This window comes from Equus caballus, chromosome 7 (genome assembly GCF_041296265.1).
Source record: "Equus caballus isolate H_3958 breed thoroughbred chromosome 7, TB-T2T, whole genome shotgun sequence".
NCBI classification, from domain to species: Eukaryota; Metazoa; Chordata; class Mammalia; order Perissodactyla; family Equidae; genus Equus; species Equus caballus.
Genome location: NC_091690.1, coordinates 88,672,907 through 88,700,474, shown reverse-complemented (window position 1 = coordinate 88,700,474; position 27,568 = coordinate 88,672,907). Strand labels below are relative to the sequence as shown.

Genomic DNA, 27,568 nt, shown 5'->3' with positions numbered 1-27,568 from the left:
GACTCTTAAAAAAATTAGGGAAAAAAAGTCCTGCAACATAATGCCTTACCTGTATAGTCTTTTGAGACAGGATCTAATGAACTTAGCACTCAACCAATAAAAATAATGTAGCTAGCCCCAATTTTTGGCTTCTGTGCCGTGTTGTTCATACAGCAGGTAACATGATTTTCTGCTAATATACCTTGTTCTTCTGCTTGCAGCTTTAAAATTTCTTTAATTGGAAAAGTACTGAGAACTTCCCTTCTAAGAAGTTCATCGATGGCTCTGCCTTGAGGAACAAGGGAAAGCACCAAAGAGTGATGAGGCCGGTCTGGGCCATCAGATAACCTAGAAGCACAGAGATATGAGAGGGGTTCCTGCCGTGGTCGCCAACCGGGAAAAGCAGAACGGAGGTCACGATGTCGGTAACAGATGTGATCTTGCTTTGGAGGGAATTTCCAACTCTGTTTAATATTAGTCAGACTTTTGTAGTTAAGCATGGCCGGACATTATCTTAATTAAAACACCAGGCAGATACACGTAAAGGCTGAGGCGTGCGAGCGTCGGCGCAGGCTGGCTGGACGGTCAGCACCGAGCGGAGGTCAGCTCCGGCGGAGGCTCCGCCCCGGGCAGGCGAGCCCCCTTCTCATTGGCCCTGCCCGGCTGCCCCGGGCGCCCATTGGCCCGCTCTCACGGCCGCTGCTATAAGAGGCGGGCAGCGCAGTCCGCTGGCTCACCCAGCTCGCCGCTAGCAGCGCCCGAGGTGAGTGGGGTGGCCCTCTCCCGCGGGGACACGGGTCGCTGTCGCGGATTTAGGGGCACTAGGCTGGCACGGGGCAGAGACGGGGTCCCCCTCCCGGGATGTCAATGTACCCAGGGAGCTGGATCTGGGAAGTTGGAGTTCATCCCTATGGTCACTCACTCTTCTCCTTTCCTCCTACCATCTTTGGGGAGAAAAAACTATTTTTGAGGGCCACCTGTGTGCCAGAAACAGGTTATTTACACGTCGTCTGATTTCACCTTCACACAAACCCTGTGAGGTAAATAGTTCTTGCATTTTACACATGAGGAAACGGGGCAGAGTCGAACCCGGGTCTGTGTCTCTCTCTGTTAGCCAAAACATATATATTCTTCTTCCATCCCTTCCTCTCCATCAAATGACATCTCTTTTTTTCCTCCCTCTCCCATAAAGGGAGCCTTAGACATCCCTAAAGAAAAGGGAGTCTCAGATGCAAACCTCTCAGCATCACACCTACCCTCATCACCTCCACCCCAGGACAGGACTGAGAGTTCCGGTGGGAGGTTACAACTGAGGAAGAGACTCAGGGCCTGGTAGTTCACGTCCAGTTACTAGTCCAGATATGCTTAGCCTTACCTCTGACCATTTGGTTTTCAAAGGCTTAAATTTAATTCCCCATTGATGTTCTACTCTAGCTGGCTTGGGTGAGAAAAGACTAGAATTGAGCTTTCTAATCTAGTAAAAGTTTGTGCTTGTCAATACTCAAAGAAAAATGGAATTCACCTGTTTGGCTTAAAAGTAGATGTGAGCACCGCTTCAAGTAACTATACATGTTTCTGTAAAGCTGTAGTCTGTGGTCTGTGTTTCATCACTGGAGTTCCTTTCTACATGAACTGTTACCATATTGGATCATCTTCTGGTAGGGATGTATCTTCCATTTCCATTTTCTTTGCCTCTGCCTTTATTTCCTAGACCAATGTTTTTCATAGGCAGTATTTTCTCTTGTATTTCATCTCCACTTTCACTCTCAGTCTCTTTATTCCCCATTTAGAATAGAAAAATCAAGATTCTCTGGAGGATTCTGTCCCTCCACACCAGTCCTCCTCAGAGCTTTTGGTTCTGTCTTCAAGTAGTATCTGTGGTTTCAAGATACTTTAATTTGATAGTCTTTCTGCTTCCTAGATCAGATAAATTTAAATTACACTTCTTATTGATGAAGGGGAGGAAAGATTTAGTCAGTATATTCACCTTGACCTCTACTCTGCCAAGGGGCTGTCAGTCTTCTGAGCTGCTTCTTAGTGTGGCTGCCTTGTTTCCAGTGGCATGTCCTCACGCCAGTGCATCTTTCCTCAGGCCAGGAAACGCAGCAGGAGGATGACTCCCTGCCTTCACAGGAAAAGGGAAAGCACCAGTTGGCATTGGCCTATTAGGTGTTGCTTTAAAAAGAAAATATAGACTTGTTGATGAGACATGGATTCAAAAAGGTGTGCCCCCTTGGAAACTTTGTAGCCTCTTATCTTACCAGCTAGTGTTGTAGGGTTTTATTCCTGAAGGAGTAGGAGGGGGTAGCTAAGTTGAAGGAGGAAAAGCAAGAAAATGACAAGTGAAAATTGTGAGGTTCTGGAAGGCATTTGGGTTAGCTGAATAAAGGAAAAAAGAACTGATGCCTCATAAGCTCTGTCAACTCAGCAAAGTTAGGGCCCAATTTTAGTAAAGATCAAAGCCCTATGCTCTCTAAGCTTATTTTGGGGGTGGAGAGTGGCGGAGGAGGAAGAGGTGAGAATTCTTTTCTTCTAATTCCTTAGCAAAAGTTCCTTTTGAGAAACCTTATTCTTATATTGACTTAAACAAGAAGGATAGGAATTTTTCCAAACGTCAATATAAAATGCCTTCCACATCATAAATATTCGGTCATCATATCCCTCATCCTCCTCTGCCTCCACCCACGAAAGTGATGTTGGTGGCAAAACTAGATCCATTCCAGAACCAGGGAAAGAAGAGAGAATTATGAACTCCAAAGGGATGGAGTTAGACCAGCCATGGCTGTTAGTAGCTTCTTACAATGGCTCCTGTCAGGGGAGCTTGAGGGCCAGTTTTGAAATGTGAAAGGAAATCTTTATGTCGTTTTCTACGTAGAATTGCATTCTAAGCTCTGAGAGATTGTTGAAGGATGAACTGTGAGGAGATCTGAAATTCTTTCAGTGTCACCACTGACTGGCAGAAATTGCTTTTCTTTACTATTCTCTGATCCTTGCTCCCAGTTCTTACAGTTTGCTTGTGTTCAGGAATAATGGTGGGACAGGAAATAGCTCATATTTGCAGAATCCTCTTCCTTCAGCATGGCATGGTGATAATATCAGGGAAAACAGGAATTCAGTAAGTATAGGCTGACTCAAATTATACTTTGGGGTCTTCATCTGTTTGCGAAAGAATTGCTAATTATTCACTTGAGATTTGGAACTTAATGCACTTTAGGGGTTTCATAATAAATAAACTAATGAAGTTGAAAATCACCTTCAGACAAAAGAATACTTGACATTTTCTGTCATAAAACAGGCTTTCCATGTGCTTGCTACTATAAGAAATAGGTTTGGGGCTGGCCCCGTGGCCGAGTGGTTAAGTTCACGTGCTCCGCTGCAGGCAGCCCAGTGTTTCGTTGGTTCGAATCCTGGGCGCGGACATGGCACTGCTCATCAAACTACGCCGAGGCAGCGTCCCACATGCCACAACTAGAGGGACCCACAATGAAGAATATACAGCTATGTATCGGGGGGCTTTGGGGAGAAAAAAGTAAAAAAATAAAATCTTAAAAAAAAAAGAAATAGATTTATAACTATCTTGTGAAATGCTTAATTCCCAGGGCAAGAAAAATTCTTAGAGGAGTTTAGAATGTCAATTCCATTACAATTTAACATTTTCCCTTTTTTCTGAAGACTGGGAAATTTGGGATGTACTATCCATTATCAGAGCTAATATTCACTGAGTACTTAGCATAGGCTGGCAACTGTTCTAAGGGTTTTATATATAATATATCTATTTAATCCTCCTTATAATCATAGATTGGTGCTAATTATCCTCCTTCTAATTTTGCAAATAAGGAAATTGATGCACATGGAAATTATAGCTCGCCTAGAAGGATCTGTAGATGGATTTATTACCAGACAACTGCTATATTATTTTACATCTCTCTTATTGTTTGCATCTGCATACTACAGGACAAAGTCACCTGTACTCTACATGAGAAAAACTCATCTGTGGTCTTTGAGTGATAGTTAGACAGATGAGAAATGTTTCCAAAGGTTTTCACATTTCTAAAAGCATTTTGAGAACGCATCTCTGAGACCATTCCTGAATTTTTAACCCCAGCGTCACCAATTCAGAATTTCCTGTGTATACTGAAGTTTACCTTAAGAAATGGTCAATTCCTTTGAAGCCAAAGATCTCTCTTAGGATTTCTTGCTTCTCATCCATAAATCCTTTCTGATCAGGGACTTAAGGATGGGCCAGAAGCCATCTCCAGTCGTCTTCAGAATCTTGTGGGATATTGATCAAGGGGTGGGGAAGTAGGGGGGGAGGTTGGGTGTTTTCCTCAGATATCATAGCTGGGATCTCGGGGTCTTGTTCTCTTCTGCTTATTTGCACCTATTGGAAAGTCTGTCTCTCCTCCTCCCCCTCCCTCATACATATGCCTCTTTGGAGGCGAATTGTCTTCTTTGTTTTTTAATCTTTACTGCCCTAACACTGACTATGGTACTTTATACATGTGAATGTACTTGGGTTGAAATTTCACTTATTTTACCATTAGTAATCATTTAAGTCACAGAAAAAATCCACGTTAATATTAAGTTTAAGTGGTCATTTAGTTTTAAAGCTTTTGACATGGAGATTGTTTTAGTTGTAGAGAATAAATTGACACGGTTAAATATATCTAAGCAGCTTTGATTTTAAACTCAATGAATCAATAAGTATTTGTTAAATTTTGAATTATGTATCTAAATCTTTTCTTGGTACCTGAAATAGGCTTGTTTCTTCTGTGGGGAAAACATCAAAATACCAAGTCACAGTGCATGTTTTAAAATGCATAAGAAAGTTTTGGATGTTGTGAGTTCCAGTTAACTGCTTGGGAACTTTGCCATTTCAGAAAGGTTAAGTAGCATGCCCAAGGTCATATACCGATAAATGTTAGACCAGTGATTGGATGTGTCTGCCTTCACATTCCAGATATTTCCTTACACTGTTTTGCAGTGTAAATAGGTGGTTAAGAAGATGCCAAAGTAGATATCTGTGTCATCTTCTGAGAAGACAGCTTTCAATTAGATGTAGAATTTTGTTTTACCATCCATGTTTCTGGACATTTTTAGGGTAACCCCAGTGAAATCAGATGGATGTGTTAACATTCACATTTTCAAGGACACAGTTTTAAATATGAGTTCCCACATTCTCCAGCTGTATGACCTTGAACAGGTTAGTTAGTTTCTCTAAGCTTCATTTTTCTCATTTATAAAATAGCTATAATTCCTATCCCCTCCTGCCAACATTTTATGAGAATTATATGAGATAATATTAGTGCATGACATTTATAGACATTTGACAAATGTTGGTTCTCTTAGCCCCCTCCTGGGGTTGCTAAGAATGGATGGAATCTTGCCATCACAGAGTGGAGAATTTTCTTTTTTTCTTATCTTCATACTCTCTGAACTTATATGTAGAAGTCCTTCAACTTAACACATGCCTGATTAATATTTGTTAAACCATATTCCAAAGGTATCAGAAAGACTGAGTTCTGAAACAGAAAATTGTATTCCATTGGCAAATTTAGTAGCAGACTATTGTTTATGACCATACAGCTGAAAATTACTGAGCCATATTTGGTAGTTTATACCCTCTATCAAGACAGATAGGTCTCTTGGGCCTGCCTCTTATAAGGGGCCCCAAAATGTTACACAATATGGATAAGAAAAAGGCTTTATGGAGGAAAGAGAAACTCACCAGGAGCTCTCTGGTCAGAAAGACAGAAATGCATGAAGTGCCTCATTTTGCATCATCCTATAGAAAAGCATTTCAAAGCTGGGACTTTAGCTAAATGGAAAACTACCTTGTCCTTACTTTTCTCACTTAGCCTTCGATCAGACTGGCCATGGTTCTTACATAGGTATTTGGATGGGCGTAGAAGATCAAGTCCAGACTCCCCATATTACCTTCACAGAGCGCTTTGAAGGATCTGGCCCCACTTACCTTGCCTACATGATCTCCCACTGCTCTGTAATGGGTGAGCCCCACCTCATCCTTTGTTTTTCACTTCCTCATCTACTCCTTTCCCCTTTTTTCTTTAAGATCCAATTCAAACACATCTTCTTCAATGAAGCATCTCTGAATATGTACCAGAATAATCAATCTAGTCACTGCCATCACTATGCCATCTGTGCTCCCTGTTGCAGTGCCTATCCATCTGCATTGCCACTCTCACCAGACGTCCAGTTCCCTGAGGGTGGAGACCATGTCTTAATCAATCTTTCATTCATTTATTCATTCAATGACATCTATCCAGGGCCTGTTATGTGCAGGGACTGTGCTGGGTCCTGGAGATACAGTGGTGAGTAAAAGCACATGTGATCCCTGCCCCCATGGAGCTCACCATCTAGTTGGAGAGACAGACGTCACCAAGTACTCACCAAGACAGAGCTACATCTGCACCTGTGACTTTGTTATGACTGGGGGGCATATGGTGTCATGATGCCAGCACCAAGGGGAGTTGATGCGGGGAGGTCAGGGAACCCTCCACGAGAAGTGAAGATTGAGCTGTGAGGGACTGGAACACAGCCTGTCTGGCTTCAAGCCTACGCGGTCGCACTGTACCTGCTCGGAGTGGTCGTGCTGCAGGCTTGGGTCAATGAGAGAGAGCAGGTGAAAGACAGTAGGATCACTTATCTCAGTTTAAGTTGTTAAAAGTTAATTCTACTAGAACTGCAACATGACACTGGGTGATTAGGAAGAAGTAATAACCAAAATAAAACTAATAAAAATAAATCCTCAATATGCGTTTTCTATTTATTAATCCAAATCTTATTTCTCAACTGAAAGTCATCAATACAAAGTCACTGTACCCTACTTCTAGCTCCCACAATATCCTCCCCTCCCCCAACACACACACACAAAGGTGGATTTATAATCGCATAGCACGTGCAGGCCAATATTGATTCTTCAGGGCCCATGGCCTAGGGGATTCCACAGCCAGAGACGAAAGGAGATACTTGTATGGAACTAGAACTCTCTTGGTACAGTTATTATTCTAGTCCACATGTGTCCAGAGCTGACCAGGCTCTTGAACTTATAAAAGAAATACTGTAGAAGGCCTCATCCCTGTTCTGAAGGAGCTCACTGCTCCTTCATGTATGAATGTATTCAGACATGTATGAATAAACATTTGAGGAAGCCATTCGAGACCCGGTATAACAAAGTGCTACAATTGTCAGGAGAGAGGAGGTAGGTTTTCACAGAGAAAGAACACCTTGTTCTGGCCACAATAGTCTGGAAGACTGCGAGAAGCCGGCCGGCTTGAGTCATGCCCTGAAAGGTTTGGATTAGAGAAAAAGAAACAGTAACTACTAACGTGTATTGTATGCCTATTACATCCTGGGCACCGTGCTAGGCAATGTTTTATTTCACTTCGGTCTCATCACAGTCTTGCAAAGCATATCTGCATATCCCTGTTTTACAGGTAAGGAAACTAAAATTTTTGGTTAATGTTATCAAATATTGTCTACATTGCACAATTTCTTTCTTAGACCTTCCTTTATATTTTCATACTTTCTTGTTAGAGAAATACACCAACTTCATCATGATTGAAGACAACAAGGAAAACAAAGACCATTCTTTAGAAAGGGGAAGAGCAACTCTCATTTTTTCCTTAAAGAATGAAGTTGGAGGACTTATAAAAGCCCTGAAAATCTTCCAGGTAAGCACTCTCCATATTTCTGCATAAAACTCTGCTAAAATGAGTCTCTAAAATTATATTTAAAATATAAATTATTGTAAATTCTTCAGAAGTGGACTGCAGAAATTTCTTAAGCACTTAAATTTCTAAAATATTGCTCACTTCTAACAAATGGACAAGGGATACAAGCGATTTACAGGAGAGGAGATGCAAATGCTAATAAAGAAATGGGGGAGGAAAGATTCACTTCATAGATTTCAGAGAAGAAAATTTTAATTAAATAAAATATTAAAATTTTAATGATATTTAATATAGCAAAATAGCAAAGATTGTACGATTATACTGTTTCCTACTGCCAAAGCTTCCATGTGTTTTGGCACTTAAATACACCTTTGGTGTGAGGGTAAATTGATGTGACATGTAGGGAAACAATCTGGCAATATGTATATTATGAGCCTTAAAATGTTCACATTTTTTGAGCCAGTAATTCCACTTCCATGAATCTATCTTAAGGAAATTGGGGTCAGTCAGGCAGAACACAAACATTTACTGAGTACTTCTGTGTGCCAAGTCCTAAGGATGTGGATGTGATCCAAGGAGACACAGTGCCTGCCCTCACGGTGTGTATAACCCAGAGGGGGAGACAGACACTAAACAAATATTGTAGTAAATACATAATTACATGCGTGTAAAATGACCTGAAAGAGAAGTTACCAGGTACTATGCTAGCATTGAACTGGGGACCTAACCTGGTTTAAGGGCTTAGGGATACAAAGATTTGTTTATGGGAACTAAAAATTATAAGCAAACTACTTGTCTTAAGGTAGGGGAGAGGTTAAATTATGCTACGAGAACATCACTGAGATTGAGCTTTTGCTCTGGAGGCAGATGACCTGGGTTCAAATCCTTGCTCTGTCACTTACTGGCTGGGTGATCATGGGCAAATTAATTAGTCTGTCTGTGCTTCAGTCTTTACATCTATAAAACGAGAACTCTACCTACCTCAGAGGGTCATTGTGAGAATTAATAGAGTTAATATATATAAAGTGCTTTGGATAGTTCAAAGTACATTATAAATAAATGTTGGCTATTTTAAAAATCAAGTTCATATCATATGACATAATATTATATAGCCATTTGAAAATATTTCAAAGAATTATCATTTTAAAATATAGACAAATAGTCTAGAAGAGTTAGAAAAGCATCAGTTTTCCCACCCAACACACCATATCCTCAGTCCCACTCCATGGACTATGGCAACCTTTTTTAACTATTCTGTTCCTTAGTTCCTTTGATGGTGAGTTTATAAAATGTAAATATTGCTCTTGTAGCTCTCTTTGAGTTATCAACTTCATACAATATTCATTTACTCTCCTTTGTGAATGATACTGTTACCACCTCCCTCTTTTCTCCCTCCTACTCCTCCTAAAATTTGATAATTACGTTACTTTAAGCTCTTCTATTGATTACCTTTGAGTCTCTAAATAACATGTCTTTGTTTCTTCTTCCATCAGCTGTCTTTTTAAATTTTATTTCTAATCAAAGAATGCTTGTGTATGGTTTAAAAAGTCAACCCACACTATAAAGCTTGTGAAGAAAACAGCAGTCTTCTGCTTCATCTCTCTTCTCTCCTGAGTTCCATTTAATTTTTTGGTTAATCTTGGGTGCGGAGAGTTGAGTTCATCATACTCACTAAATACTCCCTAACTGTGTGCCCTGTTGTAATTGATTTATGCAGCCTCCTCCTGTTTTATTTCCTCGTTCCACTCTATCTCCGATTCTTTCTTCTGATAGACAACTGCTCTGAAATGTTTAATCTATGCATTGAATTATTTTTTGTGTGTACTTGGGGACGTGTAGAGTTTTTGTGTGTGCAGCATTGGTAACTTATATAAACGTTATCGTGTGGTACACTTCTTCCTTCAGTCAGCACTGTCTTTAAGACCTACCCATGCTGCTGTGTGTTGATCTCGTTTGTTCTTCTAGCGGCTGCATAGTGTTCTGGGATGCATCCACTCATTTTACTTATCCTCAGCCTACAGGAAGCAACCATTTCAATGCTTTTAACTATATTTTCTACTATTCAATTCCATATTTATAAACAATATACTTATTATGCTACTATTTCTTGCTTTTTTCAATTGTAGGTCTTTCTGAGTGATTTCCTACAATGGAAGTAAAGATTTAGCTTTCTTGACACAACTCCCTTTCCAGTGGCCCCCTCAACTTCCTTTTCCCCCCACCTTCCCAATGAGTTTATGTTGCCATTTTTGGCTATGTCAGTTTTTAGTGTGTCTATTCTTAAGATTATGGAAATCTTGTTCAAAGAAGAGCCATGTTATTCATTATTGTGAATCCTGCTTTCTTGTGCCACTGGATTACAGTCTAGTGTTTAAGAGCATAGACTACGGAGCTGGGCATCCTGGGTTTGAATTACTTGTTAGCTGTGTGCCTTTGGGCAAACTGCTTAATCTCTCTATGCTTCTATTTCTGTAATTGAAATTTCTGATAGGGAGTGTCTCTCTTACTATCTGAATTTTCCTTGATCTTCTTGACTAAATTTTTCTTCCAGATGGACTTTTAAATTGTTTAGGTACGTTTCCTCACCAAATATCATCAAGATTTTGATTTTGATAGCATTCAATTTATAGATTAATTTAGGAAGGATTGATATTTTATGTTTTTTCTCCAAAAACATAATTTAGCTTTATATTTATTCAAGTCATCATTCAGAAAATATTTATGAATGCATTCTCATTGTAGAAATTTATAAGAAATAGATTAAATGAAACTCTCCTTCACTCCTGATCAATTCCAGTCCATTTTGTAACTGGCTTTCTTCTGTTGATTCCATGATAAATTCTGTGTTCTATGATAAACCCTGCCTATTCCAATTTCCCAACATCCCTGACACTCCCTCTCCTTTCTCAGTTCATGTCCCGTGATAATTCTTATCTCACCCCTACCTTTGCTCGTACAGTTTCTCCTGTTTGAATCCTCTTTCTTCCTTTCTGTCTTCCTATTCTATCTGTTCTTTAGGACTCATTTCAGTTCCTATCTACTCCGTAGAACCTTCTACTCTCTCTAACCCATGATGCCTTTTCCCTTTGTCAAACATCTTCTGCACCCGAACACTCATTACTTTTGTTTTCTCTTAGTCTTTCGTGCTAGCCAACTAGGTTAAACTCCTTGTATGTCTTACCCTTTTTCGTCTGCTTCACAGCTCTTATCTGGCTACATAGGTGTTTGCTAAGTTAACTTAGTTTGAACTGGTTAGTACTGAAGATCATCTACTCTAATCTTCTCATTTTTTAGATGAAAAAACTGTTGAATGATTGTTTCTTATGTTTCATTACTATGTCTCCACTCCTTTTCCTCAGCTACCCAAATTGGTGAGAGAAGATGCCCTCCTCCCACAGGTTTGCACATATGGCACCCGTGGCCCGGGCTGCGCGGCAAGAGATCAGAAGAAGCAATCTGGTTCAGCTGGTTACTAAGTCTGTAGCTTAAGAGATTTGAGGTTTTAAATACTCTGGGTTCACGCTGTTCATCTAATTTTGCTAAATGCATTTTTGCAAGGAAACTTTTCTTTCTAAAGGACTAATATTAATATCACTTTTTGAAAACTGGCTTTTATTTATGATAATTTTCAAAAGGTTCTTTTTTATCTGGGAGAGTTGGTATTTTGATTTGAAGTCCAATCAGTTCTGGCAATCTGAGAAACTTCTAGTGAGTGTGATTTTATCAGTTTCTGGGGGATGTGATGAATTTTTCAAACTTTCTTGAATAGTACCTAATATTTAGGGAGAATTATTTTGCTGTTGGCAGCACTAAAAACAGCCTTTTTCCCCTTTGGCTATTATGACAAGTGTGAAGTTGACTTTTAACGGTAGTGAAAGTCATCTTCTCAGAGACTATTATCATCTGAGGCCACTGAGGCCATCACACGTGATCTTGACCTTCTGTTTTACACAGGAGAAGCATGTGAACCTGTTACATATCGAGTCCCGAATGTCAAAGAGGAGAAACTCAGAATTTGAGATTTTTATTGACTGTGATATCAACAGAGAACAATTGAATGATATTTTTCACCTCTTGAAGTCTCATACTAATGTTCTCTCTGTGAATCCACCAGATAATTTCACTGTGAAGGAAGATGGTAAGTTTGAAAAGTGAAAATACAACTCAGAAGATTATGTTCATAATCTGTGTGTAATCTTGTATTTATCTTAAAGGCATGAAAGTGAAAATAAAACACTGTCTCTTCAAATTGCTCACAGTTTTGTAGTGAAGGGAACACAAAACATAGTTTGCTCAAAATGCTAAAGAAAAATCATCAAGCAACATTTTATTACATGTGAGAGAAGTGAAAGGAAACTTTGAATATAAGAAAGAATTCAGCATAGTTAGAAATCAACTAAGTTATCTCCATTTCCAAATCATCAAGCATTTCTTGACTTCACAAACCTCCGTTCACAATCCCTGAGCACTTAGAAACTCTCACAGGGCTTAGCATTAGTAGAGTAAGTGAATATTTGAATTTGTTGAGAATGTTGACAGCTGCTGACAACTATGATGTGAAATACACTCTGTACAGCATTCCTGCCTGTCCCCACTCCCACCAAAAACAATTGAAAAAGCAGTAAAGCCTTCTGAAGTTTCAGACACTCAGATCGCAAAGATATAGGCTAAGATCTTCCATTGTGAAAAAACCCTGGTAGTTTACTTGGGGCAAAGACAAATGGATAATTCAGCCAGGTTTTATATAGAGTATTCAATTTAAAATAATCCCTTCAGATTATGTCACAGTGTTTGGGGTATCATCAGAGCTGATATTTGTCTGCTATGTGTTCGTATGGCTGTACAAGCTATTACAATATTGATGGACTTCCATTTCTGCCTGGCAGATAGCTGCTTCCCTGAGTCCTGTGAGTGCCCCCCACCACGCGGGAAGCCAGTGTGCTCCAGATCCTCCCCGAGGAGTCCTCTCTCCACCACAAACAACTAAAGGGTTAACACCTGGCCAAGCAGGAGCCTAGGACTCTGCTCATGTCTATTTTGAGTGATTAGTGCCCCTGTTGTATTTGTTAAATCTCTTGAATAGCACTTCTGGATTTGTTAGAAAGAGCGTTAGACTGGGGCAAGAAGGATGGAGTTCTAGTCCTCTCTCGTCCATTAGGAATGAGTTACCTTGGAGAAATTACTTTACCTCTCTGTACTTTGGTTAGCTCATCTATTAAATGAAGAGTTTTATAGAGGCTAAATGGTTCGGTTGATATTTAGGGCACATCAACTTGTATCAGATATTTCTACCAAGAAATGGAGAAACAAAAATATAGTCCCTATCCTGGAGTCATTCCCATTCTTTTGTGTGAGACAGACAGATAAACAGATGCGTTGTAATAAAATATAGTAAAAGCTTTCAGGGGGCCGGCCCCGTGGCTGAGCAGTTAAGTTTGTGCACTTTGCTTTGCCTGCCCAGGGTTCGCAGGTTTGGATCCTGGGTGCAGACCTACACACTACTCATAGAGCCATGCTGCGGCAGCATCCCATATAGTAGAACTAGAATGACCTACAACTAGGATATACAACCATGAACTTGGGCTTTGGGGAGAAAAAAAAAAGAGGAAGATTGACAACAGATGTTAGCTCAGGGCCAATCTTCCTCACCAAAAAAAAGCATTAAAAAAAAAAAAAAGCTTTGAGAGAGTTAGAAATATAGTGTCATAGGAACACAGATGACAAAGAATTAGCTCCACCTACAGGGTCAGCGAAGGCTCATTTGACTTGTATCTTGAAGGATGAGGAGAGTCTCAGGAAAATAGAAGGATGGAGTGGAGTGGAAAGTGGAGTGGGATAGGTATTCCAGGCAAAAGAACAGCATATGCAAAAAGCCAGAGTCTTAGGAGGGCTTGTATGTCTGAGGAATGATGAGAAGATCAAAGTGGCAAAGACATAAATGATCTCCAAGGTCCCATCATCAACAAAACTTAACAATCAAAGTTCTTACTAAATTTGCACTTAGTCTGTAAAGTTGCACATCTTTATTCTGTTTTTTTTTTTTTTAAGATAACTAAATATGTGGGTTAAGTTGTTTTGTTTTTCTTTTTAAAACTTTTGGTCTATTATTAAAGTACAGCATTTCTCCAACAACAGGTTGGTAGAAAATCAACCTGATGACTCAAAAAAAATTTTAAAGCTCAAAAATTTTGAATGAAATTTACTTACTAGAAATAGAGTAGTTCACTTGTATAAATTTTGCCTCAATGTACGAGCTAAAATAAAAATCTCATCCAAAAGCATTTATGGCTTTCTTAATTTCTTCTTCCTTATTGCCTTATTTGAGACTGTCTCTTCAACTTTTAGTGGTTTTTGTATTTTGCAGATATGGAAACTGTTCCTTGGTTTCCAAAGAAGATTTCTGACCTGGACCTTTGTGCCAACAGAGTTCTGATGTATGGATCTGAACTAGATGCGGACCATCCTGTAAATATTCTTAATAAACCTTTTTTTGAAAGTAATTTAAAGCAAACTAAAAATAAGGGCAACTTTTTGTTTTTTCCAGAAAGTGCTTATTCTAGACTAAATAAGATCTCATTTTAATCCGGATTTCAGGAAGTGTTAGTAGGCTTCCACATTGGTGGAATTGAGACTAACTGCCTGAAGAAAATCTAACTTCATTGGCCCCAAAACATCTGTCCCATGCCTAGCATTCCTATTATTGAGAGCTATTTCAAGAGTTATACTAAATGAAGACAGTGTCTGCAGTCAGTTTTTATTAAAATGGCATGAGTTATTGGAAAGCGGAGTAAATAGAGGAAGGAGAAAGACAGCACTCATGCTGCCCAGGATAATTGGTTTATTAGGCAGTCGATGAACTCGGAAGTTGTTTCCTTGGAAAATTATATGGGATACAGTACAGGTGTGAGTTGGAGAATTAGTAAATCCTGGGCATTAGGATTGCTTAAGGAGCTCTAGGATACTGGGAGGGGAGGAGAGAAGAGAGCCACAGACCAAGGATTTAATTCAGCTTCTACCACTTATTAGCTGTGTGAATGTGATCTTATACTGCCTTAACCACCAGCTGATCCGTTCATTTATTCTATAACATCTTATTGAGTCACTATTGGAATTAATAAATTGCTATACCTGTCCTCAGGGAGCTTACAGTCTAGTTGGAAAGATAAAGCACACATATATAAATAAACACACACAAGGTAAAAAGTAAAAAGTGTGCTAAGTGGCATGAAGAGATTGCTTTGAAATATACACAAGAGAGCAAAGACTTCTAGCTGAAGAGATCGGAGAAAGGCAACATTTTTACTGAGCCTTAAGGAATTTTGGCAGGAAAGAGATGGAGAGGAAGGACAATTCATTGCAATATGAGCAAAGGTTCAGAGGCAAGAAAATTTGAGGGATGTTTTTGGAAAGATGAATAAATAAGTTTTACTGAGCTGCTACTTAGTCCTCCTGATTTTCACCTCCTAAATATTTCTTAAATTTGTTCTTTATTCATTCCTATGACCATATTCCTTAACTGGGCTCCCTGCTTCCAGTCTTACTATCTCAAACCCATCCTCCTCTTAGTCACGAGAACGATCAAAAACCTCAATATGATCATTATCTTTCTTCTGCCTAAAAATCACCAATGGTACAATAGGTACATATCTAAGAGAACTGAAAACATATGTCCTCGCAGAAACTTGTACACAAATGTTCATAGCATCATTATTCATAATAGCAAAAAAAGGGAGACAACCCAGATGTCCATCCGCTGATGAATAGATAAGTAAAGTGTGCTATGTCCGTAAAATGGAATATTATAGGCCATAAGAAAGCGTGAAATACTGATATGCTAAAACATGGATGACCCTTGAAAACATTATGATAACGAGAGAAGCTGGCCACCAAAGGCCGTGTATTGTATGATTCCTTTTATATTTTAGCACCAGCCAGGTGCGTCGTAGGGCTTCATGAATCTGTGTTAGAGATGAGTCTCATTCTCTCTTTGCAGGTGTCCTCCTCTTCTTTCCTAGTATTTGCATTATTGGCTATTTCCTCCTGGGCTTTGCTTTTTGATGCCTTATTTTGTCTATTTTTTTCCTAAATGTTTCTCATAGATATAAATTCTAACATTGCTCTTTTGTCTATTTTTTTTATCATTGTGTGCTTCTGCAAATGATGAATATGTTTGCACTTTGCAATAAAAATATAAGGTTAGATTCAGTTGAGTCATGATTTCCAGTATTATTAATTACTATTTTATTATGAATTCCTATTACAGGAAAATATAACTGAAAATGTAGTTGAACATTAAGAAAAAAAAACTCATCCTTGGAAAAGAGCCATGTATTTAACTAGGATGGTGCTTTTCTCATTCCTCAAACTATTTTATTTTTGTAGCCACTATAGTATCTTTGTATCAATAATACCTTTTATCTTTGTAGCCACTGTAGTATAAAGCTCTAGTGTGGTACTGACTTTGAAATAAAAATGATCATAGATTTCTAACAATGCTTGCTCATAATAACAATTATGTAGCCCTTTAATATAATAGCTCAAGTAATAATGAAATGTTTCCTATATATCATTTGTCAAGGATTTTTTAGTGTGAATATTTAAAAACTTGTCTTTAATTATCAGGGCTTCAAAGACAATGTCTACCGTAAAAGACGAAAGTATTTTGCAGACTTGGCTATGAACTATAAACAGTAAGTATATTGTAAAAATAACTTATCCAACTTTGAAATAATAAAATAATAAATAGAGTACACTATGCTCATTTAGTAAATAGAAAATAAGTGCTACTGTTGATTAAATGCTAATTCAAAATAACTCCTTCCCTGTATCTCACTAGTGGAGACCCCATTCCTAAGGTTGAATTCACTGAAGAGGAGATTAAGACGTGGGGTACTGTGTTCCGAGAGCTCAACAAACTTTATCCAACCCATGCGTGCAGAGAGTATCTCAAAAACTTACCTTTGCTTTCTAAATATTGTGGATACCGGGAAGATAATATCCCACAACTGGAAGATGTCTCAAACTTTTTAAAAGGTAATAAGCTAATTAATTTTTTGGAAGGGGAATGTTGAACTCTGTTTTGATCATGATAGAATTCTTAATAGATGAATAAGGTCCAGTTATATGGGAGGTCAGAATTTTCCTGTACTCTGTCCTGGAGTATCGGGTACAGTAGTTGGCACCACATTTGAAGAGGGACAATCACAACCTGGAGGAAGTGTAGAGGAAAGTGAGCAGAATTATAAGGGGATTGGAAAATGTGTCATATAAGTAAAGTTTGAAGGACTCTTAGGGTGTTTAACTTGGAGATTTAGGGGACATTACAGCTATATTTAAATATTGGAAAATCATTTTTATGTAATAGAGGGTTACTCGGTGGCCCTCAAGTAAAGGACTATTGAAGAGAAACTGCAAGCTTTTGGCTCAGAATGGAGAAGACCTTGCTAAAAGAGCCATTTGAAAATAGAACAGGCTCCTGAGATGGTTAGTTCCCCATCCCTGGAGGTATTTGCAAGAGCGCCACACCACTCTCAGGGATGTGGTGGAGGAGATTCAAGCCACTTGGCCAAGGTTGGAGAAGATGATCTCTGAAGCCCTTTCCACACCAAGATTCTATCAGTTTCCCAAGGGAGGAGATGTGCTAGCAGAAACATAAACAAAGGGGAAGGACAATTGTGTTCCTTTCAGTTCTTCATATTTATTTGGCCCAGGCCTCCTTATTTTTTCTATCTAATATAGGAAGTAAAATGGTCACTGATTTCCAGAGTCTAGAGAATGTAAGAAAAATAAAAATCTCCTTTGATCACAGCAGATTAGCACCTTAGGGGAAAAAAGAAGTTACGTTTTTGATTCAGAGTTTAGTTTATTCTCATCATGGTCTGAAATTACTCTCTCTGAATTTCTTACATAGACTGTTACAAAAATCTGCATATCTATTCAACTCCACAATTATCATCACTCAACCACTATACACAAAACGAAGAAAGACTAAACAGGAAAGGGCAATATAGTTTTTACAAGGGAATAATTCACCTAAGTGGTTCCTACAAAAACTGGATTTTTATAAAAATACTGATTAAGGATGACAGAGAACCAATGCACATGACCTCGTGGGACATACAAAGATGGATAAGCAGATGCTATAGAAGTTGTCATCAAATCAAATTTTGCATAAGATTTGGAGGAAATATTTGCTACAGATACAAAACTGAAAGCTGTTCACTTAGGGTCTGGAGCTTGCATGGCTGCAGAACATTTTGCTAAAGGTATTTCAAGGGAAAGTGTCAAAGAGAGAAACCAAAATTAAAAGACAGTTCAAACAAAACATTAGTTGGAAGAGACCACCTGCACTATCAAATACGGTGGCCACTAGGCATATAGTTGTTTAAATAGTTAAAATTAATGTAAACCAAAATGTTAGTTTCCTAGCTGCACTAGCCACATTTCAAGTACTTAATAGCCACATGTGGCTAGAGGCTACCCTATTGGGTAGCCTGGATATAGAACATTTCTATCATTGTGGAAAGATCTGTTGGACCATGAAGTCTGCATGTCAGAGTGGGAGAATCCGAGTACAAAGCAACTGGGTGGAACTGGAATACCAGAGTGTGAGGGTTTGAAATGAAGGGCAAGATTCAAGCTTATAGAGATGCCCTGAGCCACTGCACCCTAGTGGCTGCCCTTTCTACAGCGGGCATGCAGTCTTAGCTGTTGAGGGATGGAAGAGCATCATCCGGTTTAGATAAAATAAAGAAACTACAAGAGGTAGTACTGGCTTAAAATGACATAGATTCAAGAGTAGTTCTGGTCTAAATTAGTAGATCTTGTTACTAAGTTATTTTTTTAAAAGAAAGTAAGATTGTCTAGGGGGTATTCTGAACTCTTTAGGCAGGCAGCAAGGTGTAATATAAGGAAACCCGAGTTCTCATTCTACCTTTATCATCTACTGTGTGGCCTTGGGCACAATATTGAGTCTCTGAGCCTCAGTTTTATAGTTGTCACAATGAGGAGAATAAACTCATCCTGTAAACATGAAAGGAGATCTGATATGTAAAAGGTCTAACTAATTGCCTGGCCATGGTAAGTGCTTATAATTATTACTTCCCCATAGTACACATATAATAAATTTTTAGTTTCCATGTCCTCCCTCAACGTATTACTTGGTGCCACTGGCAGAATTAAAGTGTTGAAGTAAACAGTCTGTTCTGGTGAAGATTTTCTTTCTGTCTTTCTTTTTTTGGTGAGGAAGATTGGCCCTGAGTTAACATCTGTGGCCAATCTTTCTCTTTTTGCTTGAGGAAGATTGCTGCTGAGCTAACACCTGTGCCAGTCTTCCTCTATTTTATGTGGGATGCTGCCACAGTGTGGTTTGATGAGCGATATCTAGGTCCGCGCCTGGGATCCGAACCTGCAAACCCTGGGCTATGGAAACGGAGCCTGAAAACTTAACCACTATGCCACGGGGCCGGCCCCTGGTGAAGATTTTCTGTTTTCTCCTTTGCTTTGCAGAGCGCACAGGTTTTTCCATTCGTCCTGTAGCTGGTTACTTATCACCAAGAGATTTCTTATCAGGTTTAGCCTTTCGAGTTTTTCACTGCACACAGTATGTGAGACACAGTTCAGATCCCCTCTACACCCCAGAGCCGTAAGTACTTGCACTTCAACTTTCATTCATCAAATAGCTATTCGTAATAATGGTACCTACCTCATGAGGTTTTTGTGAAGATTAAATGAATTCACGTAAAGCATTTAGAACAGTGCCTGGCCCAGAACACATGCCCCATGCTCTATGTATGTTCTCCATTGTTAGTACTATTATTAATTGGCAGCCTGTTAGGTGCCAGGTGCTGTTCTAAGCATAGGAAGTGTAACGCTGAAAAAAATCAGACAAAAGCTTCTGCCTTCATAGAGCTTATATTCCAATGGAGAATATAGATAATAAACAAATCAGTAAATATATGTATTATTTCAGACGGTGATAAGTGCTGTGGAGCAAAATAAAGCAGGGAGAGGACATAGAGTTGTGCATGGGAGGTGTTTCTATTTGGAAAAGGGTGATCAGGGAAGGACATGCTGAGAAGTGACATTTGAGCAGAGCTCTGATTAAAACCCCTAAAGGAATGGAGGTCATGTGGCTGTTTATGGGTATCTGTATGCACTTATGTGCGTGTGTTTGTGAGTGGCCAAGGTTTTGAACCAAAATAGTTTCTTTATTTGTATTACTGTCCTTTGTGGTTCATTTCCAAGTAGTACCACCTGATCAATCTGAAAAAACAAAAGATCAGATTAATGGTTGGTTGTGCATTCATGAGAAGCATCACAGTGTGACAAGCTTGTACCTCTTTTTCAGAGATACCTGCCATGAACTCTTAGGTCATGTCCCCCTTTTGGCTGAACCTAGCTTTGCTCAGTTCTCCCAAGAAATTGGCCTGGCTTCCCTTGGAGCTTCAGAGGAGGCTGTTCAAAAACTGGCAACGGTATAAATCTGGAAATAGCTGTATAGATCAATAATTCTTACCTGGGGTGGGGTCTGAGTATTTGGGTAAAGTGTACATTCAAGATGACCATTAGAAAATTTGTCTTAATTTAATTTAAATAATTTAAATAACACTAAAGGAGGATGTAAAACTTTAAGATTTATCAAAAGGAGACATGAGCTTTAAAAAAAAAAAGGTAGAGAAACTCTGGAGTACAATAATGTTAGTAGTTTGTATATCTTCTTTTTTCAACAAAAATGATAGATTCCCTAAAAATGATGCTAAAAATATTTTTGAGCGCAAGGTGCTAGACATCGTGCTGGAAATACAAAGATGAGTAAGGCCTGGTTCCTGCCTTCAAGGAACCTACACACTTCTTGAGGAGACAGTTGTGTTAGAAGGAGATGAGGTCTCTAGAGAAGTTCAGGCAGAGAGCTCTGGGAGTGCAGAGAACTGCTTGGGGCCGCTTTCATGGAAGACGAACATCTGGACTGGCCCATGGAAGAGAAGTAATGTTTTCATGTGCTGAGAAAGGAAGGAAGAACATCTCAGCATGAAGGCACACAAGAAAAGACAGGGAGTGCTTGTTGTAACTGGGGAAATGACAAGAAGCTGGAGCAGCCTGTGAGAGTCGGGGATGTGGTATGAAATAAGCTAGATGGTTAGAACAGTGCTTCTCGAATTGTGGGTTGGGGACCTCTGGGGTCTCTGAACGCCTTTCACAGGGTCCTTGAGTAAAAAGATCCATTCAAAGTGCAAAGTGGATTTGAATGTAATAGAGTTCATTGATGTGGTTTCAGATTTCACATTGCAGCTGAACTTTAAGAAACTACTGTTGAGTTTTGATGGAATATCAAAGAAGAATATCCACAATTGTCTGAAAAGGCTATTACAATATTAAACCCTCTTCCAACTACTTATCTGTGTGAGGCTTTCTTTTCTGCATATACTTTAGCCAAAACAACATATTGCAACAGGCTAAATACAGAAGTAGATATGAGAGTCCATCTGTTTTCCAGCCAGACATCAGAAAGATTTGTAACGATGTAAAACAATGCTACTTTTCTCATGATTTTTGTTTTGTACAATATGGTTACTTTTCATTAAAATGTCTATATTACCATAAAATGGTTTATTATATTTTAAAATTAATTAATAAACATTTAAATTTTTCTCAGTTTTATTTCTTGATATGGTAAATATAGCTCGCTCATACCCAGATAAACAAAAGGTCTTGGGGTCCTCAGTAATTTTTAAGAGTGTGTAAGGGTCCTGGGAACAAAAGTTTGAGAAGTGCTGGTTTAGAACAAGACCGATTGAAGAAATACTTGTGAGCTGGTCTGGGGGTCTGGGGCTTCATTCCAGGGTGCTCTGGGTTGGGGATGAAGAGCTGTGATTTGTTATGTTGAGTCACTCAGGATGTGAAGTGATGTCGATGTCCTTTCGCAGTGCTACTTTTTCACTGTGGAGTTTGGTCTGTGTAAACAAGACGGGCAGCTGAGAGTCTTTGGTGCTGGATTACTCTCTTCTATCAGCGAACTCAAAGTAAGAGCTGTAGATCTTTGCACATAACCATACCCACTTCATAGAATTGATATGACCTGAAATTATATTTGGATTTGAACAAGAGCTTACTATGGAAAATACTTGGGGTGGCAGTAAACATTACTTAAGAAACATTTTTCTCTAATTTCCAATTTAAATAAAAAAACTATGTTAAATCAGATGTGCAGGAAATACCATCCAAGGCACTGTCTTGCTCTCAGGAAGCTGACCTCCTGGTGGTGGGTACAAGTCGTGTATAGGAGTAACTAGTGCAGGGTAGAAAGTAGGTGCCATAGTGCAGAAATAAAGAAAGAAAGATCCTTGGGTGCCTCCGACATGGAGAAGAGTGTTAGAACAATGGAGGTGATCTTGGGTCATTTATGGGGAATAGCAAGCTGTTGGTTTTGCTGGCATATATTGTGGGGGTAAATAGAGCTGTAGGAAATAAGTTTGGAAATGGAGGTTGGGGCCAGTGCCTTAGTAATACATTCAGAGGTGTGCCGATTCGGGCAGTTGTGTGTAGATGTGATCCATGAAAATAGACAGCAGTCTTTGATTCGCTCACTCTCCCTCCTCCAGCATGCACTTTCTGGCCATGCCAAAGTAAAGCCCTTTGATCCCAAGATTACCTGCAAGCAGGAGTGTCTCATCACAACTTTTCAGGATGTCTACTTTGTGTCTGAAAGCTTCGAAGATGCAAAGGAGAAGATGAGGTAAAGTATATCTTCCTCATGACTTGATTTTCCCCTGCGAAAGATAGGTCCAATAATGGTAATGAATCGCAGAAGTAAACAGCTGGATATTTAGAATCTTACCCTACGCCTCTGCCTGTAACACATCTTTCTTTCATAACAAATATTTAGAGTATGTTGTTTATTATGATGCTCGGTAGTTGCAAATATGAATCAGATACATTGACAAGTTGCTTTTCTTCCCATCAGAGTTTGTAATCTAAAAGAAAAATAAACTACACACAATGAAACATTGTTCTGCACTTATTCAGGAGCAATTTATTCCAGCTAGGGGAACAGGTAAAGCTTAATGGCATTTGAGAAAGGATTTGAAGGATAGATAGGATTTAGATATGTTGATTTTTTGGCCAAAGGACAGCATAAGAAAGGTAAGGAGGTAGAAAAATATAGGAGATATGTGTGAGGCATTCAAAGCTGCTTTAATTATCAATCAGCTAAGTGTGTTGTTAAGAAAGGATATTGGAGGCAGAGAAACTGCTTAGGAGATTCTTGCAATACTTCAGGTGTAAATAAAAGCCTGAACTCTTTAAAGAGAGAGGTATAGGAAAGGAAAGGACTATAGGAGCAGAATCAACAGAACAATTGGTGGAGGGCTTATGATGCCACATTGTGATGATGGAGATAGATGGGGTTGAAGACATATTCCTTGTCTTCTGGGGTTTTCCCTTAGTTGAGGAGTTGGGCTATGCACAGAATGAAATAACAATCCCAGCAGGGCTCCTTCTAGCACATATGGCACCTTCATGCAAAATAGAAGGAGAGGACCCCCTGGGTTGACCAGGTGTATTGCAAGCTGGATTTCAACCCCTACTCATGTACAGTTGTCCTCAGCTGTGTCCTTAAAGGTCCTGAACACAATTGTTCTTGGGGGTGCCAAACGAGAGGTTCAAATGTTGGCTAAAGAAGGCACAACTTTAATGCTTGAAGAAAGGGTAGAATTTAGGTCATTTGAGAGAAGTCTAGAGGAAAACATTCTAAACAGAATGTATGTGGGTAGGAGGCAGGACTGTTCTTGGCCTGTTTCAGTGTCTGTGTGTGTGTGTGTGTGTGTGTGTGTGTGTGTGTGTGTGTGTAGGTGTAGTTATGTAAATCACAACTGAGGGGTCTGTGTCAATTATTGTCACTGTCTACTGATAAAGCTACTGTAGTTGGTCTCCTTACTGTATAAAGTAATGAATGGTTACTAAAGCCATCCACAGGATCTTTCCCCAGTAATACAGGGGCAGATGTATCCATGTCTACTTTCGATTTCCTACCCGTGTGGGATTCCAGGGGGCCTCTGCACATGCAGCGTAGGGAAGTAGCTCAGATTGGTTGCACGAATAGCTAATGAGATTTGTCTTTTGCCTAGTGTGTGAAATAGTTTTGCTGTTATTTAATTTTCATCATTTTCCCCCTAGAAATTGATCGCCTCTCATTTGTTTTCTTAAATAGAGAATTTACCAAAACAATTAAGCGTCCATTTGGAGTGAAGTATAATCCATATACACGAAGTATTCAGATCTTGAAAGACACCAAGAGCATAACCAGCGCCATGACCGAGCTTCAGCATGACCTCGATGTTGTCAGTGATGCCCTTGCTAAGGTCGGCAGGCAGCTGAGCATCTGATGTCGCCAGTCCTAATCCTGAGAGCAGCTGAGCATCAATTCAGAGGCCTGTGGGCCAACTCTTGCTTTTCTTGAAGAGCTGGTTGTGGGGGGACTGCAGCCAAACAATGTTCTCTATTCCCATCTCTTAATGGATCATTAGTCTTTGAAAATTTGTACCTGGATACTCTAGCTACAACTTATTCTTTTTCTAACATCTTTAGTGAAATATGATTCACATACCATACAATTCATTGACCACTTGCTTTTCATAGAGAACTTGTTTGACCCAATGGATAGATCTAGTCCCAGCCTGATTCTATTTTCCTCAATCCTTCTTGGCAAAATGACATTTATAATCATTTGAAGTATCTTAATGGGGTATTATGGAGCTGATTCATATTGTTATCTAAGATCCTCTTATTTCTGAAGTGTCTTACTTATCGATGAATTTGTGCCAAGCTTGGTCCCATTCATATGCCTAAATTTAGTAGCCCAACTGTCTCCTCTGGTAGCATGAGCAAAGTGTAGAGGCCTTTGCACACGAAACATACCCAGTAAAGAGCAAGTAGTCTAGTTCAGGTGTAGTTTCCTGCAGGAAAATAGTAGCGGCAAAGTCTGGAAAGGTTGATTGGGGTATAATCCTTGAGATCAGGCTAAGAATTTGGGACTTTTTTTTGTAGCCACTAGGGAGTCCCTTCCAAGTGACCGTCTTCCTTGAAACTCTTTTTCCTGTCTATGGCATTGCATCATGCTGGTTTGTTTTAGATTATCTGTCCTACTCGTGGGGCCAAGGGGAACTTGGTGGGGGTGCCACTTGCAAGGCCCATGTATCGTGATGAGATTGTCCTCTGGTTAGCAGGAGACAGCACTGCCAAAAGGAGAGTTCAAACTGAGAGACAAGAGAGAAGCACAAAGTTAAAGGTGGAAAAGCAGCGTCAAGTACTTTATTTCCAAGGTATAAGGTGAGACTGTAAATAGGAAGGCAAGTCATGAGGGTAGAGGGTGAGGAAATAAAGAAGAAGTGGAATGTAAGAAAGACCAAGAAGACCATTTCAGACCCATCACTGTAATAATGCAAGGGGTTGCAAGGATTGGTTATGTCGTCTGTATATTTCAGGGAGTACTGATGGTGCTGTAGTACAGGCTTGATATAAATGAGTGAAGCTGAACTCTCAAATACATGCTGGGTCTCTTTATTTTGCTCCTTTTCTCCCCCTACCCACTAAAGGAAGACTTTCCTCAAATTTCTGTCTTTGGCCCTCCTCTCTCTGCCATCTCTTCATGAGAAATGTCATTCATGTCCACGACTTCAATTCTTATTTCAGATGACTCCCATATTTGCAGTGCTAACTCTGACATATTTCTTGAATTTTTGCCTGTTAATTCCAGCTGGCTGTTGGATATTTTCATCTAGATGTCCTATTCGTTAGGCCAACGTTGTACAACTCCTTGTAGTACCATTCATGCAGAATGAAATGGGATTGTGTAACACAGCAGCCCTGTCAACTATCTGAAACTCAACAGGTTTAAATGGAACTCAGAATCACCTGAATATTATACCCCGTCAGCTTCCTCTCCCAGTGATCTTATTTCTTAATGGTACATTCAAAGTCACATTTTAAGTTAATTTTCCAGTCTTAATCAGCTACTTGAAGAATTGTGTCCTTATTTTTTTTCACATTAATAGTCGCATTACATACCATTTAACATGTTTTATTTCACATCAGATCACTAGATCTTTTAATACTTTTTAGACCTCAAAAGAAATTATTAAAAACTTTAAAAGAATTTATTTCACTTTGTTATACAAGGAACTAGAATTGGGAAGAGTAATTCATGCTATTTTGGATTTACACATTACTTATAAATTTTAATAGCTGACCGACTGTTAAGTATACCTTTGATGGTAACAGATCCAAGTCAGCTAATCTAAAATCACTTGAAATATTGATTAGCTGGTTTATAGTTAGCATATTTTGTTGCAAGGAAATCTATTATAAGCAAACCATGATAGCAAATAACAGCAAATTATGCATACTGTATGTGGTTACTTTCATACAACTTTGATCATGGTAAAGAATCATAGTTGTTGAAGTTTATACTAATGGTATTTAAAATCACTCTATGACTAAAGCACACTGAAATAATGTTAAGGCACAACAGTTATAATTCACAACTTCAGAATAATGGAAATATTTAATGATTGATTTCAGTTCTTTCTTCTAACCTCTGGATTTGTGATATTTAGTAAATCAGGAATCCTGAGAGTCTTAGAATTTTCATACATTTTACGTATATATCTGCAAAGCATCTAGGAATATGTTAACAGTTATTCAAATATGAGAACAGAACTGAACCAAAAATTTGGTTCATAATTCTTAATCAGTGAGTTATTACTCAAAGATATAGATGGTGTTTTCCTGACTTTTTGAAGAAAGCTCGAAATGTTGGTCATCAGAATGCCTACATTTCTTAATCTGCCTATTTTGTCATTCAGAGTTATACAGTAGTAACGACACACCAAAATGTACAGAATTATAGTTAATTTTTAAGTTGGCTCCCAAGTTGAAAAAAGAAAAAATTCTGGATTTCTCTAAGGGAACATATAATAGAGTTCATACATTAATTTCTAGGACATGTATCAAGATACTGTGGTCTATTTCAGTCTAGTCTTTATTTTACTATATAACATACATTTATGATTTGTAAGTTTGTTATTCAACTGGATAATAAATTAGCACAAAATTCATCTTCTCAACAAGCATTTATTTTTTGTCAAACAAATGTTAAAAACTAATTTAAATATATGTTAGCAATTTTATTGGTTTAAGGAATCTATAACATCCTTACACTTCTTAAAAAGCCTATGAATATGAGATATAAGGGAAGCCAAACCTGGAACCTAGAGTAACCACTTTTCAGAATTCTTGATGAAGTCTATCTCATGTTCCTCATCTGTAACATGAGCTAAATCTACTTCCCTGGGTTATTGAGGAATTCTGTTATGAGAGGACTTTGTAAAAGAAACTTATTGTCATATGTAAAGAATCTTTAGTATAATCACTCTCCTAATCAGAGGTCCCCCATAGCTTCTGGATGATTTTATCTTTCTCCAGAGGGAATTCACTTTTGCTTCTAGCAGGCAGTATATAAAGGCATGGGAAGATCTCCTTAGTCCAACCAGGAATCAAGGCAATTGGAGCTGAGCTCAGTCTTTGTGAGGGCTGGTCTATTTCCAGGTTGCTTCTACTACTAAGGTGCAGTCCTTTGGAGACCCCAAAGGAAAGCTATGGGTGTGGACCAGCGCTTCTCCTTGGGAACCCTGGGCTCCTACTTTTGTCCCCTCCTTCGCGCTCATCTGCCTCCCCCATAGGATTGCTAAAAGTACTGTTCAATTTCTCAGTTTCTCAGTTGCTGCTTTCAGCCCAGTTTCTTAGCCTCCAAGTCACTGCTTGCTAATTAGCACAAATGCTTCAAGCAGAAAAGTTATGCCAAATATAATCTCTCAGCTTCAAGATCTTGGCCCTTCAAG

The 27,568-nt window shown here is 39.0% G+C and overlaps 2 protein-coding genes and 1 long non-coding RNA gene across 11 annotated transcripts in view; 2 read left to right on the top strand and 1 right to left on the bottom strand.

Annotated features, from left to right (window-relative positions):
• Positions 1-3,540, top strand: part of SAAL1 (serum amyloid A like 1) — a 57,604-nt gene extending 54,064 nt beyond the window's left edge. For both annotated transcript variants that reach the window (XM_070274931.1, XM_070274929.1), the window contains one exon: positions 201-3,540. In XM_070274931.1, coding sequence (XP_070131032.1) covers positions 201-206 — 6 coding nt within the window. In that variant the 3' untranslated portion in view covers positions 207-3,540. The remainder of the gene's footprint in view (positions 1-200) is intronic.
• TPH1 (tryptophan hydroxylase 1) lies at positions 279-26,785 on the top strand. 8 transcript variants are annotated; one of them, XM_023646153.2, is made up of 12 exons: positions 279-404; positions 7,537-7,673; positions 11,033-11,071; positions 11,628-11,811; positions 14,038-14,138; positions 16,296-16,363; positions 16,510-16,706; positions 19,182-19,317; positions 20,023-20,149; positions 21,599-21,694; positions 22,274-22,407; positions 23,881-26,785. In XM_023646153.2, the coding sequence occupies exons 1-12, from the start codon at positions 344-346 to the stop codon at positions 24,053-24,055; spliced, it is 1,455 nt and encodes a 484-aa protein (XP_023501921.1). In that variant the 5' UTR covers positions 279-343; the 3' UTR covers positions 24,056-26,785. The 8 variants fall into 8 exon arrangements, 7 of the variants coding, with proteins under 7 accessions (XP_023501921.1, XP_070130999.1, XP_070131000.1 ...); XM_070274898.1 differs by lacking the exon at positions 279-404 and adding an exon at positions 641-742; XM_070274897.1 differs by lacking the exon at positions 279-404 and adding an exon at positions 7,297-7,436.
• Positions 21,318-24,017, bottom strand: LOC111774373 (uncharacterized). Its single transcript, XR_011441163.1, has 3 exons — positions 23,890-24,017; positions 22,324-22,441; positions 21,318-21,750 (listed from the first exon to the last, which is right to left on the bottom strand). It is a non-coding gene; the product is annotated as an uncharacterized lncRNA (long non-coding RNA).
• Positions 26,786-27,568: the final 783 nt, after the last annotated feature.

Bases quoted from the DNA above. Each gene is read 5' to 3' on its own strand.
- TPH1 (XM_023646151.2), top strand. From the start codon at position 7,371: ATGTTTTATTTCACTTCGGTCTCATCACAGTCTTGCAAAGCATATCTG. The intron at 11,072-11,627 runs GTTTGCACATAT...TGTTTTACACAG, and splicing joins AAGATGCCCTCCTCCCACAG to GAGAAGCATGTGAACCTGTT. The intron at 21,695-22,273 runs GTAAGAGCTGTA...TCCCTCCTCCAG, and splicing joins CTTCTATCAGCGAACTCAAA to CATGCACTTTCTGGCCATGC.